At 39.4% G+C, this 20,124-nt stretch overlaps 1 protein-coding gene across 5 annotated transcripts; it reads right to left on the bottom strand.

Annotated features, from left to right (window-relative positions):
• Positions 1–361: 361 nt before the first annotated feature.
• per3 (period circadian clock 3) lies at positions 362–19,711 on the bottom strand. 5 transcript variants are annotated; one of them, XM_028002492.1, is made up of 22 exons: positions 19,539–19,711; positions 12,921–13,344; positions 12,252–12,412; positions 12,044–12,162; positions 10,812–11,010; positions 9,559–9,610; positions 8,853–8,998; positions 8,607–8,685; positions 8,411–8,517; positions 7,959–8,115; positions 7,761–7,869; positions 7,512–7,640; positions 7,294–7,402; positions 6,532–6,643; positions 6,320–6,459; positions 6,080–6,244; positions 5,594–5,845; positions 4,082–4,914; positions 3,787–3,985; positions 2,846–3,032; positions 1,733–1,883; positions 362–1,647 (listed from the first exon to the last, which is right to left on the bottom strand). In XM_028002492.1, the coding sequence occupies exons 2-22, from the start codon at positions 13,214–13,216 to the stop codon at positions 1,510–1,512; spliced, it is 3,840 nt and encodes a 1,279-aa protein (XP_027858293.1). In that variant the 5' UTR covers positions 13,217–13,344; positions 19,539–19,711; the 3' UTR covers positions 362–1,509. The 5 variants fall into 5 exon arrangements, with proteins under 5 accessions (XP_027858293.1, XP_027858294.1, XP_027858295.1 ...); XM_028002493.1 differs by having other exon boundaries at positions 12,252–12,409; XM_028002494.1 differs by having other exon boundaries at positions 12,921–13,195; positions 19,539–19,696.
• Between the last annotated feature and the right edge of the window lie 413 nt (positions 19,712–20,124).

Here is a 20,124-nt window from a genome sequence, read left to right as displayed (position 1 = left end):
ACAGAGCTGTGCATTTCTGTATATGGCTGTAAAATCACAGGGGAGGAAGCAGGGAAACTTAAATTTTACACAAATTTTCAGTCTCATTTTATGCTGTCATGACAGAGTCCACTGGTAGTTTTAAGAAATATGTAAAAAAAACTAATTTAAGTTACCCACAGTAGCTTTACTGATCAATCACACAATTATGACACCATCTTGATATATTCTTTTTGAAAAGCAAAACTGCCATGCCACATGTAGGCAACCAGCTTCTCCATATTATACATCTGAGATACCAAGACAGGACACACACATAGAAAAAGAAAATATAAAATCTGTACTACATGCTGAGCATTAAAAGAAGCCACACCCAGACGAATCTTAGTTCATAGATCATTTATTCATTCTTTTGTGTCACAAACAATCCCTGAATTCAAGACAAATGGCTTTTTATACACTTTGTATTATGTATTTGTGTACATTTTCTATAAAATACACAGTACTGGCATGTACTTTTGATTAAAAAATGAAACAGACCCTGCTCAGTCTCGTACTGTAGGACAAGTGTCTCAAAAGAAACAGACATCCATTCGCACCCGCTAACCTCATTTCAATAAAGGGCCACTCTCAGAATTGGTCAGTTTCCTCTCCGTTTCTACCACACACACGGTTCAAAATACAGAAACACGGTCTGACCGCAAAACTTCTTTAGTCGGTAAAAGTGAGACGAGTGGAAAATCTGGTGCTGCGTGGAGCCTCTTCCCAGCAACACAACTAGACTACAGGTACAAACAGGGTGATGACTGAGCAGAAGGAGGATCCGTTCGGGGGGTAATGTTCATTTGAAATTCTCAACTGTTTGGCTGCTGTTTTTTTGAGTCAACATTACATTACACAACACAACAAAAATATGATCTGGACATTGGGAAATCAGGCTACGGGATATGAGATTATAACACTACAATAACAACATGTAGGATTTTTTTTTTTTACTTGAACATTATAAACAACCAAGAGCAGCAAACATGTCTTTGTGTCCATCGGGTAAAAAGACGTTTGTCGTATGCCGATCATGGTCGGTCGCTGCTGTGTTGATGAGGTTCAGAAATCTGCACAACCTGGACGGGGCATCACTGGAGAAAAGTTTGCTGCGTGTTCTTGATCCAAGTCGTTTCGGTCTTCTCAGACAGTCATGTTTGTGTGACAAAGGTAGTGCAGGTCTTCACACAGTGCTCGAACCTTTTTTTTTTTATACACTGAGCACCAGGTGGCTTACTGAGAAAAGGTCTATAGAGTCATTACTATCACACAAATCCCTCCAGGGGCTTGATTAACAGAAAAAGAAGAGACGTAGAGTCCATCAAGAGGCCAGTAACATGTCTCTCTTTGCTCTCCTCCACTGTTTTTGAGCCTCGCCTCGTCTGTACAAAATGTGTTAGCAATATATTAAAGCCATAGGATCCGTTACCGTGGAGTGTTTAGAAGAGATGCACCGAGAGTATTTCCGAAGTTTCTGACAGGCCTGGTTCACTGTGAGCCGTTTAAGGTGTCAGCCACAGGTTCGACAGAGTCCTGCTGAAGGCTCTCCACAGGTAATAAACTCTCTGAGACCGCTGGCTGAGGGGAGCGGGCCAGGCCGGCCCCCGAGTTGCAGCTCACACAGCCCTGAGAGGAGACAGAAAGATGTGTTTCACATGGACTCAATGTGAAGACGGAGGCGAATGGCAGTAATTTAGGAGCTCTGCGCTACCTGTGTGTCTAATTCCTGTGGGATGGTGTGCTGCTTGATCCAAGGATGGACCTTGGCCAGCTCTTCTTTCTGGTCCTGGCTGAACCACGGCTGGAGCGGCTGAAGCACTCGCAGTTTTTCTCTGTCTTCTGCCAGCACTTCATTCTGATCCCTGTCAGGACAAATATTATACTATGTTAAGGATGCACTAATCCGGCTTTTCCTGGCCAATACCAGTTTTTTCTTTGAACTGCTGACTAAGAGTTTTTGACTTTAAGGATAATGATAAATATAAGAGAAGAAATGTACTTCTCTCATAAATTTATTACATTCGTCCCATTTATGCCTCAATATATATGTCCCTAACCTTTAGCTAGGATTTTATTTTAAATCAAAAAAGCACATAAAAGTAAATTATGCGGATTAACTCTTTTATAGTCTCAAAAATGGTGGGAAGTCTTTGATGCCTTTAAAAAAATAGGGAAATCCCCCACCCCCAGATTTTTCAGTATTTGAGTCAGTCAATCAGGAAACGGAGAACTGATTGGTTGGTGTATCTCTAGTCATCATGAAGTAAAAAAAAAAAAAATCCTACTGAGCTTTAATTGGCTAAGTATAAAGCAAGTGGGACTTAATGTAACCCTGATTTTGTGAGGCATTTAATGACAATAGAAGTTCATGAGCCTATTAGAAAGTTTACTTCTAGGTTTAATTTAAAAAGGAAAAAAATGCAAGTTCCTCCCCAACTTTTCAAAACGGTGGATCTGTTGCTCCTCTTGCTCTATTGTAGATGCTCCTGTATACAAACAGACTTTTGTTTTCCACATAGTAACATTAACCACACCACTGGACAGGATCAGAAGCTAAAATCAGCTTAAATGTAAACTCTGTTATCAATCTGTCTTGGCTATTTTTAAACCCTGTTTTACAGCATTTACATGACGTTATGCCAAATTTACTCCAAATAAAACAGATATTATGAGCTCAAGCGTAGAAAAATATTATGAATGCTGAAAATTATAGCTCTTTAAACTAAAATTGACTAAAGTCAGGTCAAAAGCTCAGCAGTGCATCTTTAAACTACATATTACATACAAACTATGTAAAAGTCTATAGTTTATAGCTGATGTTTACCTTGTGTGTATCTGGTAGGTCATCATGACCTGCTCAGGCGTGTGTTGGATCATGCTCCACAAGGAGCTCTCCACCTGAGTTTCAAAGCTGTGTGGCCGCTGCACCGATGCCTCCTGGCTTTTGCGGGCTTTGCGGGACGTGTCTGACGAGTCATTACTGGCAAAATACTTGCTGCTGTGGCTGCTGCCTGTATGCCAGAATATTTTGCATCACTCTAGGCTCAAGACCTCACTTACAGGTATTAACATCCTTCGCCTGCTTAGTGACACTAAGAAGGATGATATAAAGACATTCAAGGAAAGATGAGTTTAGTATTAGACATCCTGCAGTCTGGAAAGGGTCACAAAGCTATTCCGTGAGACTCTGTGACTATAGCAAACCACATTGGTCTTTATTTACAAATGGAGACAACATAGGACAAAAGAAAAGAACAAGACTGAGCAAAAATGGCACTCCAGGGAGACTTGTAAACAACATTTGATCTGAGCTGGAGCAGAAATTCATTTATCTGAAATGTTGAGTCTATTTAAGTTTACTTTATTTACTATTCTACAAGCACAAGTGCTCTTTCACCACTGTGATGAATTGCAGGCAGAACTGGATTTGGTAAGCCAACGTCTCCCAAACAACCAATCTCTTCACTTTATCCTCCTTATTGAATAAAAACTGGCTTTATGAAAGACATTAAACAGTAGATTATGCTTTCTTCTTTGATGGGGGTAACTGTGTCGTGCATTGATGTCAAAGTTTAGTTTCATATCTAATCACTCTTCTGCAACTTTTTGCTGCTTTCTTTGCTGCCTTGTGCCTAGTCTCTGTTACACCCCCACACACACATATATTTATCCATTTTAGAAACAGGCATACAATTTAAAGCTAAAAGTAGAAAAATGCTGATAAATAAACTTTAAAAAGATGATTGAGTGTGCTGCCATTTGTACCAGTGTGTGAGGTTGATGTTTCATTGGAGCCGGAGCCGGATCCAGATCCAGATCCCAGCGAACCTCCAGATTCCCCTGATCCAGATCCTGAAGCATTGGATCCAGTTCCTGACCTGGCGTCCTCCTGCAGGAGCAGGTCCAGCAGCTCACTAGACGTCGACTGGGCGTCCTGGTTGCCAGACTCACTTGGTGCGTCCCCCTTAACAAAGAAACAAATTTCATATCAATGCCACTTCAATCACGATACAGTGAGTATTTTTAACGCTGATGATACGAGTCATAAGTTCAAGCTGACCTCGATGGCGTGTTGCTCGTGGAGACTCTCAGGGTGGTTGAGTCCAGTGCTGCTCTGCCCCTCGCTCTGTCTGGGAAGCTCCTCCTGCAGGAGGTTGAGCTGCAAAGGTGAGCTGGAGCGAGAGCTGGAAAACAAGGCCTGAGGCCCGGCTGCCTCCTCTTCCTCCCCGATGGAGGACGCGGCCTTCTGCGAGGAAAGAAGAAGGCCCGGTGACGTCTGAGTGTGTGGGCCGGTCTGGACCTGGAACTGAGGCTGAAGCTGAGGGAAGGACACGCTGCCAGGAGCGTAGCCTGCTATCATGCTGGGTCCTTGAGGTACAGCTGAGGGAATGGAGGGAAAGCCTGGAGTTAAGTTGGGATAGTTAGGCAGGATGACGGCCATGACGGGAGGCATGTACGGGTTAAAGCTCTGGGCTGAAACCAGCGGCAGTGGGCTGTAAAAGTTCTGGACGTTCTGCAGGGGCTCCATCTGAAGCGGCTGCAGGGCCGGCTGGCCCTGACTGGACGGCATGATGTTGAAGTTGTAGCCGAGCTGCTCGGGAGGCTGCAACATGCCAGGAGGTGCTGCGAGTGGCTGTTGTGGCCGGGGCTGCTCTGCGGCTGGATTTCCCAGGACGGGAAAGAACGGCACAGGGACGGGGGACGTTTGGCTGTAAGTCTCTATCATCTGGGGCTGTGACGACTCAGAAGAGGGCCACGACGAGTAGGGGACGGGGCCGGTAGGGCCGGTCGGGGAGGCATAACTGTCTGAGGAGCCCTGAGGTTTGGGCCGCTTGTGTCTGGCTCTTCGAGAGCGATTCCAGCCTCCAGCACTTATTGGACGCATATAGTCCCCTGTGATGAAAGAGGAATCCAAAATAAAAACCTCATTACAATTATATAATTGTGTCTTTTAACGAATTAACTTTACACATGAAATATTTACAGGTTGCTCCTAGTTTTATATCAAGAGTCAAGAATTTCAAATATTCCCAGACAAGTTCAGGGAAAAAATAACACTTTTTTGTATTTTCTACATATTTTGAAGAATACATAGAAAAGTTGGTCAGGAATTCAATGCAAATACTTCTATAGTGATCAGTCTGTAAATATGGATAGATGGCTGGATGGGCAAATTGTGGGACAGATGGACAAATAGACAATGGACAAATAGATGGTCAAAAGTGACAAATGGACTGATGGACAGCCATACTGATAGAGGATGGATAATTGGGCAAATTGCAGATGGACAGGGTTAGGGTTAGAGAAATGGGTGGATAGAAAAACAGAAGATGAATGGACAGACAGATAGTGGATAAACAAACAAGAGGACACACGGACAAAAGAAAATGATGGATGGAGAGTCAGAGAGACTTTAAGTGACAAAGAGATGGATAAACATATGAATAGAAGGATAAACAAAAAATGTAGTTGATGTCTGAAAACACACATTTTTCTAGATTTCTATGGCGCAGAAAGGATTCCAGCAGGAGCCCAGACCGAGCTCAGTCTTTAAGCAACAACATGCACATACCTGGTTGATGAGAGTGAGCCATCGAGCCGTTTTCCTCCTGCAAATAGGAGCTGTAGGGACTCTGAAGGATGCGATGGCGGAAACGATCAACATATTCCTGCTCCTCCTTCTGCGTGTGAGCTGACAGCACCTCCTTGGTGAGCCCAATCAACCTTCTTTCCTCTGCAGCGGGACTCAGGGTTGGGCGGACGGGGGTCGCCGCAGGGTCAACAGGCTCGCTGCCCATTGGGGCATCCTCCAGCGCAGTGGCCTCTGCAAGAAAAAAATGGGAAAAGGCGAGTTAACCTTTCTCTTCTGTAGAAACATCCAAGACTAGTTAAACCTTTATGAAATGCACAAAAATATGTACCATACTGAACTTACCTCTTGACACAATTCAGTTTTTTTAATCAATTTAATAAAGTACCAGATCAACAAAGAAGTTCCAAAAGCAAATCTCAGCAGCTTCCATGAACCGACTCACTGAAGCAAGTAGGGTCTGTATACCTGACTCAGGCTGTGGCACATGGACGATGGTGCTGCTGTACGAACACTGGCTAGTGACCGAGACAACACTCATGGCCTTAGAGGACATGGTGATGTCTGTCAGAGGTGCCCCGACAACTGCTGCAGCTGCAGGGCCCACTGACACCTCACTGTCCAACACAACCACTGGAAAGTGAGGTGAAAATATGTTAACAGAAGGTTACAGTCAAATGCAAAGACTTGAATGATAATTGCTTTTACCTTCTGGAGCGTTTGGAGCCACACCCGCCGCGCCTTTGGACTTCTCTTCTTCTGAGGTAGAGGACGAGGAAGAGGTCGTGTCCAAGGAAGGAGACTCGTTCTTTCGCTTCAAGGCTTGACCCACACAGCCCTCCAAGTATCTGCAGAACAAAATTGTCTTAGTGACAAAAAACACCAAACACACAATGCTAAACTGGGTGCTGCAAACACACCTGATGATATTGTCCACACAGTTGATCTGCTGATAGGAGGGAATGTGCGTTTGCTTCCCGCTCTCTTCATTTCCTCTGACTTCAGGCTTGGCGGCTGAGTGGAGGTGAGCCGCTGCAGAAGCAAATGGTTCACAGGCTTAGCCTTTAATAATAATCTGCCCATTGAAAATGGGTTTCATGGCTGTATGCTGAATAAAATATCAGGCGGAAGGTTTGCATATGATGTTCGTGACCACGAATGTCTTAAGTATTAATTGAATTAAAAGTGTAAAATACAACAAACTACTTGAATAAATTTGTAAAGCAAAGGATTTCCTGGAAAATAAGTCACAGTGGATTCTTTTAATCCACAAAAAATAAAACAGGCAAATGTCACACTTCCAGAAAGCCATGGTTCTAACTATATTGAACATCTACTGACCATAAGCAGCACAAAATCAGTTTGATGACTACAAAAGATTTTTATTGAAACACCAATTACCAAGTGACAATCAAGTAAATATTATCGCCAGGATGTACATGTTATGTTTTAGCTGGTATAGTGTTGACTTTCTGCCGATTAGAGAAACTTTCTAATAAAAACGTACACATTTCTATCCGTTTCTGGTTTGTAAATTCATTCAAGTTGTGCTTCACATTATAATTTCACCCTAAAAACAAAATAAAATTCTAAATGCATAATCAAAAACCTTAAATTTATGTCAAAACCATGACATTTAACACTATGCAACACTGAATTGAGTATTTCTAAGGCCGCTTCACCTATGTTCGGTCTGCCAGGAGGAGCATTTCTTTGGCCGGAATCGAGCTGCGCGTGTTGGCCCCAACTTTTCGATCTGTTCACGTCAGCACAGATCTGCTGCAAGGTCATCTGGGGAATGTACGCAAGAACACAGAGATTATATCAGCATGAGTAACCTTTGCAGCTAATTTTGAGGATGCACACTCGACAGGTGCGTTGACTGTCTGTGACGACTCACCGGTTCCCGGTTTGAGTCCTCCCACAGGTTGCCGTTGCTCTCGCTTGAAGAAGCGAAGCTGACGTAATGCTCATGGGAGCCGTTACTTCCCAAACTGCCATAACCGCTGGAGCCATTGTTGTGCACCGGCTGTGGACAAGATAGAATTACATCAAACGAGTTTTGGTACAGAGATTTAGCTTTCATTATAACTAACAGGTAAAAATGTGTTTAGTAGATTATTTTTAATAAATGGAATAATAAATTCACCTGAAGGAAAAGCTTATAGATCTTGGCTTGAAGGTCTTTTATTTCCTCATAAGTGACTGGAACATAATCCTTTGTACGAGCCGCAAACACATCCTCGTTCAGAGGACTCCTACGATATCAGCACAGCCGCATTATCTTCATTATCGAAACATTAAATGAGATGAAAGAGAAATCTGACAAACTATTGCCACTGCTTACGTTCTGACTTTGTGCCGTCCAATGATGAAGGCCACCTTGCGGCTCCAAGGATTGATAAAACTGGACCAGCTGGTGTCCAAGGTGATGTAGTCTCCATTCTGACAGCGCAGACGCACTGGAGAGTGCTCAAAAGGAGGCTGGCCTGCATACTTTAATACTACAATAATGCATGAAAACATACACACAAAAAAAATCAAAAACATGGTTTTCACAGTAAACAGATAAGAAAACCGTCTGTCAAATTTCAACTCACATCATTTCCAAAGATGGGACTGTGCTATATGGCAATGTAAACATAATGCAGTGATTTTTCCTTAGTGTTCAATTTAAATTCTAGATAATTCTGTGCTTTTCCTCAAAAACACTTGGAAAATTTGCACATTCACACTGCTTTTACATTGATTTTATGCAAAGAATGCTAGAAAGTTTGCTCTGCTTCTTTAAGCACTCACTTTGCCTGTGCATGGACAGCATGAGGGGACGGTCCTCTGGGTGAATACAGGTGAGCAACGATGTGCCAATCAGGTCCTGAGGCATGTATCCCAGCAACGGCACAGCCCTGAGGATATTTAGAAAAAGATTAGCTCACTGCCATCTTTTATCACATCCTAAAATGATGGCGGTGCACATCGCTGTATGCCTGCTCACCTGTCATCAACCTCCAAGAAAACACAGCCAGGAGAGTGTGTTGTAGTGAAGATACGTTTGTCCATAGGAATACGAGGTGCTGCATAAACGAATAACATTTAAGCTAAATAACAATGACAAAAACTTTGATCTGGACAGAACCTTGGTATTGTAAATAGAACAGTTCCATGAATAATTCAAACAAGTGAATGCTATTATTAAATAGATAAGATCTGTTTAATTTGGTGTTATGATAATTTACTGCACCTTCGTAACCAGAGATGATTCGTTCGGCTAATGCCAGGCAGCATGGCTCCTCCTCCTCCCTGCTCCTTGTGCCCTGCACCTTCAGCAGGTATGGTGTGATCCTGAAAGGATTGTAACGCATCTCACCTTCGCGATCCTTGCTTCCTCTGAAACAATATGCAATTTCTTTTTTTAATTTTAAACACAAAAATATGTTAAAACTACAAATATTGTCGCTGTCTCATCAGTGTATTTTTCACATATTGCTACAGTTAAAAAGTTATTACGCTTGCGACGTCATCCTCTTATATACATCCAAATAAACTGACCGCCTTTACCGTTGTGACACCTTCCAAACTCCTAGATGGGACCCTAAACCTAATCCGATCCTTATAGCTGGTGTACATTCACTCCTTCTCAAAGTCTTATGAAATATAATGACCCAACAAGACACATTTAACAAGGCTCTCAGCTGTTTTTGAATAACATCCACTGGAAAAACGAAGGCTGTGGAAACATCAACTTTGTGTTTCATTTAAAAACGGTGTGATCAACATAAAACAAGTATTATTTAACCACATCAGAGTTTGAAAGTACACAATATGTTCTTGAAGAGCACAGTGGTTATAAACATGATTATGACTTTTTCATAGTTATGCAGGCCCTGCTGATATAAAGTATGAGGCAAATTCTGAATGTTCCTATAAGCGCGAAAGGAAAAACTCACCTTATCCTGCAGAAGAAGGACTTGACCTGCGCACTGTCAAACAGAACTCCAGCTGTAGAAACAGAGAGGAAAGCTTAAGTTTTTGTTCTTGTTTGTTGTGTGCTAAAGAAAACATAATATAAATTTTATATTAAATATAATTTGCTAAAGCAGAGAGATTGTGATGCTGTTAACATTGCACACTTTGTCTATTGCCGCTTTATTCTGTTTTGCAGACAATGCAATTGTTTTTTTCTTCTTTCCTTTAGTTTATTGGATTCAACAAAACTGTCCAAGATGGCTATAAATATGGACATGTATTAAATGTTAATGGTGTTGAAAATGGCAGAAAATTTATTTGCTCTGTTATGTACATTACTCTAAGAATTGTGTAAAATCATGTTTGTGATTTAATAATAAAAAAAACAGAAAATAAAATTGGGATGACATTTTTCCATCTTGTTCATTTACCTAAATACCTAATATCTAACTCTATCTCTCCATTTCCAAATGTCTTCACAGTACCTAAATCAACAAGAACATCGTCCCATGATATACTGAAAGGTGCATCTCGTGCTTTTTCCCTCTAAAAGCAACATTTAAGTAGTGCCTGTGAGCTCCTAATAGGATTTAAGTCATGTGAGTAAGGGGTCGAGGTCATTACTCAGTAATGGTTGAGGGCTTTGCTGGCTTCCTGTGCACTAGAAACTGCCAACACATACTGTATGTAAACCCTTTAACCTACTGGGGCTTCTCTCCATTACCTATCCCAGAGGATATCCATCTGTCTTCTCTATTAAGAACACTAATTTAATCTGTCCATAAATCTTTAGAAAAGCTGACATTTTGTGCATTAAAGCTCAGTTTTGTTTAGCAGTCACTGAGTTCCAGATTTATTAATGTTTCTCGTGCCACCAAGTGCCAACATCCTTGTTGAAAATTAAATAGATAGATAATTAAATCCAAGAAGGCATTTTTTAATCATTTTTGCTCTAGAATGCTGTCTGTTAAGAAAAGAAAAGGAAAAATGTGTCATCATCAAACATACATTATTTCATATCGCATATTCATAAACGGCATACAAATCTTTCTTTAGACAAAAAACTGCAGTGTCACTTAAAAATGATCAAATCAACCACAGAGTAGCCAGAGCAGTCAGTAATCAAATAACTTTGAACTCTATTCCCACATCTAGTACTGTAATAATTCATATAAGTCAAAATTTTATACAGAGTAGGGTAAGACTGCAAGATGAAAATGTTTCAAAAACCTACCAGAGTGTGAGTTGCTCCACGGTGGCAGGTGAGGCTGTGCCGTGTGCGAGTAGAAGACGTTGACGTCTTGGTGGAAGAGCAGCTCGACAAACTTTGCAGACCCCAGGTACTTCCTCTTGCAGCACAGTAAGCTGGGAGCCTGCTCCGACGTGTACAACAGGCAGCCGCTCGAGAGAGAGAACACCATCACGAAGGAATCCTGTACCAACACAGAGATGGGCAACGACATAAATCAAACAAACACACCTAAACCAAGCAGATGTACAATTCTTCCTAAAAGTATAGAAAGTCCTTGGACTAATCTTAATTTCATCATCTCATCACAACCAGAAACTTTGGTCTGTTTAATTGGGATTCTGTAAGACAGACAAAATCCCAGACAGACCGCCATAAAGTAGTGCACAGCATGGTGGTGATGGCAGCATCATTCTGTGGGGGGGCTGATGGGAAGATGAATAAAGCTAAACAAATAGTTGTGAAGGGGAAAGAAAATAGTGTATTTTTATGAATAAGTAACTACAAAATGCATTTGTAGTCAGACCTCTTGAGTCAGTAGTTGTGAAACCACCTTTTGCTCATTTTATACTTTTGGTTTAAGTCTCAGTTTTGAACATTTGGACATCACAGTTTTCATCCTGCTTTAGGTACACGCCCAGACTGGATAGAAGTCGACTGAACATCAATTTTCCAGCTGTGCCACCGATTCTCTATTAGATTTGCTTCTAGATGTTGGATTATCCAACATGTTTTGCTCTAAATCATTCTACTGTAGTACTAACTGTGTGTTTACACTTGTTGGTAGGTAAACCTTTGACCCAGTCCTGAGTCCTTTACAACTCATAACAGTTTCTTTAAGTTGACCCTGCATTTAGCTCCATTTATTTTCCTATCAACTCTAGCATCCCACCCGCGTGACTTTACCACCCTGTTATGCACAACTTTGTGCTGGTTTATCACCTGAAATCCTTGAAAAATACATTCAGAAAACCTTCAACAATATGAACACTTTCCCAAGTCATTGCAGAACAATCACTCAGCTGTGGAACATAGGTACATTAATACAGGCATGTTAGTTTAAGAGTGATGTTGTCCAGAACGCCAGAGCACGCAATCAATATAAAACAATACAAATGATTGGTAGTTAAAATGACTTTGAACATCTTTACAGAGAAAAACACAAGGAGTGACATCTTCCACATGTTTTGGATCTACATGCAAATGTGCGCACATACCGTGTTTTTCAGGTTGTGCTCAGAGGTGACCCTCTCCAGCTCTTCCAAGGTGCAAACAGTGGCATCTTTTCTCTGGTCTTCTCCATTCTGCATCAGCAGTTTGTAGTATTCACTGTTGGCTATAGATGATAACGCACAGTTTAAAATAGAAAAGTCTTACAGTTTATCGTGACTCTCCAGGAATATCTGCCTGATTAGCGGGGTTTACCTTGTACTTGCTTGACACAGTTGAGAGCGTAGTTTAAGGCCTCCACAGTGCTGGGTTTGCTGTGGCTCCGTTTGTCAGATGGAAGCCTCTTTTTCATCTCAGCCACTGTGCTCACCACATCTCTGTGGGCGTGGCCTCGTCCCCTGACAGCCGACTCGCTGCTTTAAAAATATTAAAAGAACAGAAAGCAACTAAACAGAAGTAACACGTTAGATTAAACAATCAAAAGGGCAACAACAAAATAGACATTAGGAAGGAGCGTTTTCAAACTCAAAGACAGGGCCTGATTTCTCTGAAAGTATCAGATGAGTTTAATGAATGAATGCCCTCTTTCAATGATGACATCTAAACAAAAATTGTTTGTTGCTCAATGTTATTCATGCTTTTTGCTTTGTTGGGTTTAATTGCGGAAAATTAGCTATGTTGGTAAAACTCTAGTATTCCTCTACAGTACTGAGTTATTTAGTGTTTCTGAGGCTTGAGCTACAAAAATAAGCAAAAATTTATATTTCCATTAAACAACTTTCTTTTTGTTTTCTTTGACCTCAAAATAAAACTAATAAAAATTCAGCCCTCATTTTAAATGGTTAGATACAGTATTCTCCTGACACCAAGGTGTTCTTCAATTTGAAGCCAAAAGTTCAGTACAGAAGAAAAGTAAGTAATTACCTCTTGGTCGACGGTGAGGGACATCCTCCGGCGCTCCCTGGGCTTTCATTGGTTGAGGAAGAAAGGTCATTGGAGGTGCTGGTCATCTCCTCATCTTCCTGCCCCACTTCTCCTGTTAAAGCTCCTTGTCCCTCTGCTTTGAGGTGCTGCAGCTGCAGTTCCCCATCCTGACACCCAGATGTGCCCCCGTCTGCTCCTTCACCCTCTGCTGGGCCCAATGGCAATGCTGGCTCCTCCCCGCCTTGACTCCCATCCCCTCCTGACATCACCGCACTCTGGTCATACATCAACAGCATATTGTCCGGTTAAAGTTGCAACGAAGTGTCTTCATATGTTTAGGGGGAAGAGGTTCCATGTGGTGGCAATAAATTGACAATAACTCAGGTGAATGCCGAGTCAAGGATATGACGCTGTGTATCGAGCACTGTAAGATAACAGAACATAAAGGTCGACTGTAAGATCCATAATCAGAAGAAAGGTCTAGATTTACTTCCTGGAAAAACAAGAACCTGCACAAAACCATTTACTTCTTTTAATATTTATGGACTGTGCACAAGTGCACTAAAAGAAATAATTATTTTAAAGTGGTCAGAACTTTGTTGAACTACTTTTAGCAGCAAGTCTTTTGTAGTGCATCTATCTCTGCCTGCTTTGAACATCAAAAGACTGAAAATATTTCCTGAAGTGAATAGGACAGTGGTGCTGGTATGAAGACTGTGTCATCAAGTGAAAGCTTTTCTTGGGTCTTTTACACAAGAGTTGCAATAAACCCTAAAAGAGTAACAATGATTAAGATTTACACATTTTAACAGCCTTCATCCAGCACTAAGAATGTGATTGATAAGGGGGGGAAAAAAATCAATCAAAGTTGATTATAACAAAACAGATGTACTTTCTATTCTAGTGAAGACTATTACCGTGTGAGAGTCCTGGCTCAAAGATAGCAAAGAAAAAAAACTAACTTATGTTGGATTGATAGGACAGCTGCCTGCTTTAAAAAACTGATAAATTTATCCATACAGCTGTTTAAGAACAGATCAAGTCCACATATCGGGAAGGCATGCGTGTTTGTCGTTTAGAAAATTAATCTGTAGTTTAGAAAATAGGTAACTTACAAAGTGAAATTTGGGGAATATCCCTTTTTTAAAGATTTATGGCTTTGTTAAGTTTGAACTTTCCAACTTATTTTAAAATAATGTTTTTCAATTTAAATACAGGTGATTAGAGTTTGTTTCGAGGGAATTCTCTTGCACTAGACCTGTCCTGCATACAATATTGTGGAAAAACTATTTGTCCATTTAAAAAAAAAAAAATCACTTCAGGTTTGATATTGTTTCCACATTCAGAACAACCTATTTTTTAAATATCAGACTAGGATAAACATGCATACAATAACTCGTTTTTATTGAGAATTTCCTTCACTATAACAAAAAAAAAACTGTATAACCAACTCAGTCCTTTGTGAATACATAGGTGCATCTGTTTGACATTATGACGTATGCTAACAGACCACAACAGCAATACATCGAGTGTAATTTATTACATCTAGGAGTCTGAAAAGGGTTACCAAGGAAGTTTTGGGACATTGGTACTACAGTGAAGCACAGTGAGAACAATTATATGGAGAAAGGTAGCAGTGGAGAACCTTCTCAGAGTGGCCAGAAGGTCACCAAAAATCCAGAGCAACATCTAAATCACTGATATTGATTTAGCTACAGTCAGCATTAATGATTCAACAATAACAAAGACACTGGGCAAAAATGGCCTTGGTGTCCCTATGGTAACAGCTTTTTTGATATACAATGACACTGAAGCTCAACTCTACCTTCCTTTACTTTAATTGGATGAAGTTAGGTTATTCATTTCATGAAACTAACGGGTCTATTGTGACAATCTAGCGTCATCTTGACTTAACTGCTTTTCTGTAAATAATATTATACGGTCAACATTATTCTGTATGTGGATGTGCAGCTCTTTGGAGTAAAGTTGTTGTCCAAAAACACGAGCCACGAGAAGTCTGGAGAGTAGACATTCACACTTAATACATACCTGGTGTTGAAACATCATCAACAGTTTCAGCCATGAACAGAAAACTTGAATTTACCTACAATTAAGTTTTTTTCCCATTTAATGTTTTATATACTCAAATCAAAACAAGAAAAAAACAAATTCAGCTTACACAGCCTTTGCAAAAATACAAAACACAATTTTTCTGTATATTTTGTATTATGTTCAGAATAATGTTTCTATTTTGCAAGCAAGGACAAATATAGTCTGCCTCCTTATCCAATATTACTGCGGTGTCTGATTATCACACCAACTTCCTGGCGTCTGACTCACTCCCGTAAGCGTCCATTTACACTTGAACATTGTCAGTCATCCCTACAGCAATACTGTGATACTCGGTTGTGTAACTACAACAATTACAAATGATTTTTAGTATTAAATTATTACGTCAAGTCAAACCCAGCAGTTCAGTTGCAGAGATGTAGTCTTTACTCACACATTACTTAGAGCAACAGACACATATCACTGTAAACATATGATCATCTGACTTGGCCTTAATCCTGCAGCACAAAAACAAGGTTGATTCTATTTTTAGGTATCTTCGATAAGGTGTTGGTTAAGTACTCTCACATACAGTTTCACCTGAAACATTCTCACCTCTCACTTTTTTCTAGGGTGAAAACTTTTTCTAAAAGTGATTTGAGTAACAATCTGCACACAGTGCATCAGAGAAGAAAACGAGCAATGAACACACAGGGAAGAGCGGTAGACCTCTCATGACAAAAATACAGATATTGGAGCAGAACACAAGAAGAAATATGGCAGCAATGAATGTCCTGAAAACCAGTGTATGGTAATTGTTCTTTAGAAATTAAAGCTTTCTGGTTAAGAGAGGAAACCAAGAAGCCTGTGGTCACTGAGGCAGAGCGTCAAAGTTCTAATGCAGAGTTAGGAAATACTACTCAACTATTGACTATGTTAAAGCACTCTACCAATCAGGTCTTTATTTTAGTATTGCCAGACGGCAGCTGTAACTCACTAAAAGATTCATAGATGTTAGATTTATTTTGCCGTAAGTACGACAAATAGCCAATGTAACAAAGGAGTGACTTCAGGAGCAGTTTGTAAATGCCCTTGGGTAGCATTGATGGAGCCGAGACTTAACATTTCTGGAAAAACCTAACAACAGTTGTCTGCTGATGCTTCCTACCCAACCTGACAGGGCTTGAGAGGATGTGCAGAGAATAGGAGAAAGCATCCAAACATGAGTGTAACAAGCTTGTAGAGATACTTCCAAAGCTGTTTTAACACATTTAGTCACAGGTATAAATACTCGGATATCTGCAATGAACGGAACACCTTCTAATAGGACCGTAGTTAATGAATGTGCTAAGGTGACTTTTTTTGTTAATGTTATGCATGATTAACTAAGCGCTGCCTGTGAAAACAGGTAGGTTGAGCTGCAAGACTTTTGCTGTTTGTGGAAGATTAGATGGTGGATTAAATGATTTAGCTTATAATACAGTTTCCCAATAGTCAAAGATTTTCCAAAGAATGATGTCACTAAAGATTAACACTCTGCACATTTAGCTTGCTAAGACAAGTATAACAGCAGTTACATAAAATATAGAGGTGGAAGATGAAAGTAGGTGAAAATCTCATGTCTACATGTTAAAAAAAACTCTACGGTCTTTCTTTTCACTTTAGCTCAGGTTACTGTCTCCATGTACACTGCTTAAAAATTACATTTATAATATACTTTTCTGACCTAAAATTATATTTTAACCAAAAACCTGCAAAAACCTGTTATGCTAATAAAATGGTAGCAAACAGAAGGAAATAAAAATATCAAAAAATGTTCTATTAGAGAGCAAATGAGATACAGCTAAAATGCTACCTGTTATTATGTTAAGGTAATTTTAGAATGATGACTTTATGTAGCACAACTGGTCAGCAGTTTTTATTCTATTCTTCCAAACAAATTATAGACACAACAGTGCTTTGTTTAGTAATGCATGATATACCGGAACCAATGTCTGTATCGGCCGATATTAGTCATTTTTTTACATATTGGTGTCGGTCTGGTAAATAAAACCAGGCTGATGTTAATAACCAATATTTGTTTTCATCTTGTTGCCATTTGTTTCAATCATTTTCTTTCCAAAGGTGTCAAAACAGTAGAAAAAATTATATATATAATATTGGTAAATATTAGTGCATTCCTACTTTGTAAGTCTGTCCATTCAAATTCCTGCAACAGATTACAACAGAACTGTTTACATTGTCAAACAGATGCTGTACGGACTGATTTGATTGCAAAATATAAAGCATAAACTAATAAGTGTGTTTATTCTGCAGACATTTTTTCAGAAACCAGGTTTTCTGGGGTCAGTTTTCTCCCTGTTTATTAGGTGTAAATGAATCTCATTCTCCATGTGAGCAAGTGTGTAGTGTGTGCTTATGTTGGGGGGTGATTAATAAATTGTACTTTGAGTAGAAAAATCTCATACTAGAAAAAAATAAGTACGTTAGTACGTTAAAATTAAACAAAAAGTTTCAGCAATGGTAGTTGGGCAGATGCAGATCTTTCTCTAAAGCTCAAACCTGACAAAAGTCTGATTCTCCTAAAACAGCTCTAATTTAAAGCATACCTCCTAAGGCTAAGACTAATAGCATCAGAGACAAAAAAAAACATTTTAGAGGAACATGAGAAATAAATAAATAGAAATTCTACAGTAAAAAATGTTCAAATAATGTCAGAAATTATGCATCACAACACAAAATCTAAGATTGCGCTAAATAGCTTTTGGGAAAAGCATGGTATGACAGGTCAAACAGGAATCTGCAGCTATGTGACACAAACATGCATGTTAATGTATTTGAGTTGGCCACATTGACTATTACACAAGCTGAAAACTTTAGCCTTTAATTTCTAATAGCAAAAATGTTTATCTTACACTATATTTTATATAGATATGTGAGAAACATGACTTGATGTACTCTTTATTCAAAAAAAAAATGAACCATGATGAGTAAATGTTCTCTTGCAATAAAAGACAACTTCCTATAACAAAGCAACTCTGACAAGGTAAATACCTAAATTTGGTAATGGAGTCACAGTACCAACAGTTAGGTACATGTTGGTTGTCAATTTATAGTGTTTGGCGTTAGTGATAATTTAGTCAAATTAATCAAATACAATTTTTTTAAAAAGAAAAATACCAAATGGACCTATGTGGTGACAAACGTTGTGCGACCTGTGAGCACATATTTGTTGTAATTACGTAAAGGGTCCATAAACCTCTACCGTAAAACAAATTTTATTCAGGTCCAGTCAGAGTGAATGTGTCTGTCATTAATTATGAAAACTGAGCATTTCTTCAGTTAAAGGAGATAAATGAAAAATAACTAAATGTAAATAAATATAAAACATATGAATAAACCAAGAGTTTACAACAAAAAATAAAATAAAAATAAAACCTAACTTATAATGGCAATAAGGAAGCTTAAACAGTTGGGGGTGAGGGTGGGAAATATAGTTTGAAACAGCGAAAAGGCAAAATTAATGAAATTATTTTTATTTTTAGGGGAAAGTCTGATGAAACCTGGAGAAAATCAAGTTAGAGGTTGATTACTGTAAAAAATGCATCATTTAAAAAAAAAAAAAAAACAATCAAGAGGAAAAAAGCTAAATCAGATGAAGGATCACATTTATGATCCCGAGTTAGTACAATTTACTCCAGGTTTTTGAAAATATTATAAAATATTCTAATGATTTAATTTACAAACTAAGTTTCAAATAAAGTTTTCTTAATTTATACTATAACTGCAAACAATAATTTTAAAACTTCACATAAAGTTATTATAGAAATTGAGCAAATCTCTAACCCAATCACACATCTGATTTGTACCAAAAAATAGATAATAAACCACAACCTACAAACGACCACAACACAGGTTTAAAGTTTCCCTCGCCCCTCCCAAGTAGAACCCACTGACCCCAATAGCGTCCATAATCACCACACGTCACTTCTTGATACGTGCAGAGAAAACCAAATAACATAAACCACCAATCCGTAATTCAATGTCGTTTTAACTTGTCTAAAGTAACGCGCATAATCTGTCCTGTGTCTATCTTATAAGACATACAATAAACTAGAATTAAAATGTTTCCAGAAAATTTCAATAACGTAATTGTAACTTAATATGTAGTTTTATAAGCAAATGCTGCACATATAGCCTCACGTTCAACTAGTATTGCTTAGGATTTGCATGTCGTGGTTGAAATACAATTTTACTATATCGGCTGATTTTTGACTGCTGGCAAACCCAGCGCGACTGGCTAGCAGCATATTACACGGCTACAATATTAGCAATACAACCTAGTAACGATTGCTTTAACAAATTGTCTTCAACGGTAAACACCCACTTAAACTTGTATGTCACATTATTATAATACTATCTTAGCATCATCTAATAAAAGACAACAATTACATTACTTTTGTTTACATTCACTTGCTGCTCTTGGGGTGAAGTGCATAGCTAGCCTTTCCAGTTCTAGCTAACTCTAGAACTCCATCTCAAATTACATTTATTTTGAGAAACATTTACCTTTTGAGATCCACTTGAGTCTTAGGTTTAATATCCAAAACCTAGGCGTCCACAAAATTGATGGTCCATCCAGTATAAAGTGAATATTTTTTCGTTGTTTCCATGTTACGCGTCTTAGAGCGTCATCCAGCCCAAACCGTTTGACACAAATGTGCAACGTGAGCCCGGCATAGAGTAGCCCCGCCCTGTCGGTGGTGATTGGACAGGCAGAATTTGAAGTTGTTGTTTGATTGGACGCGTGGGCGTGCCCCACACCTAGGCTTGCCAGAAACCCGCGGCCGGTGCACGTGTATCCCCATGTTATGCAACAGGGAAACAACAAGCCAGAGCGGACTGCGCAAGCATTTTTGATTCACCCCGAACTGCCACACTCACGCCTCTGCAACTGAATGAACAGTCTGTGCACATCTCAGTACTTTCTCGAAGGAGTGTCGTTTTGTGTATATTATTCTATGAAACGCTGAATCTTCACATTTTAAATTCAACATCATCCTGAAAGCTCAGGGCAGAGTACAATTTGAAAACGATTGATCAACTGAAGACAAAACAAGGAACAAGAATAATCCCCTTATCTTTAAAACCAGGT

Source organism: Xiphophorus couchianus, chromosome 20 (assembly GCF_001444195.1).
Source record: "Xiphophorus couchianus chromosome 20, X_couchianus-1.0, whole genome shotgun sequence".
In the NCBI taxonomy this organism is placed as follows: Eukaryota; Metazoa; Chordata; class Actinopteri; order Cyprinodontiformes; family Poeciliidae; genus Xiphophorus; species Xiphophorus couchianus.
This window is presented reverse-complemented; position numbering and strand designations above follow the sequence as displayed.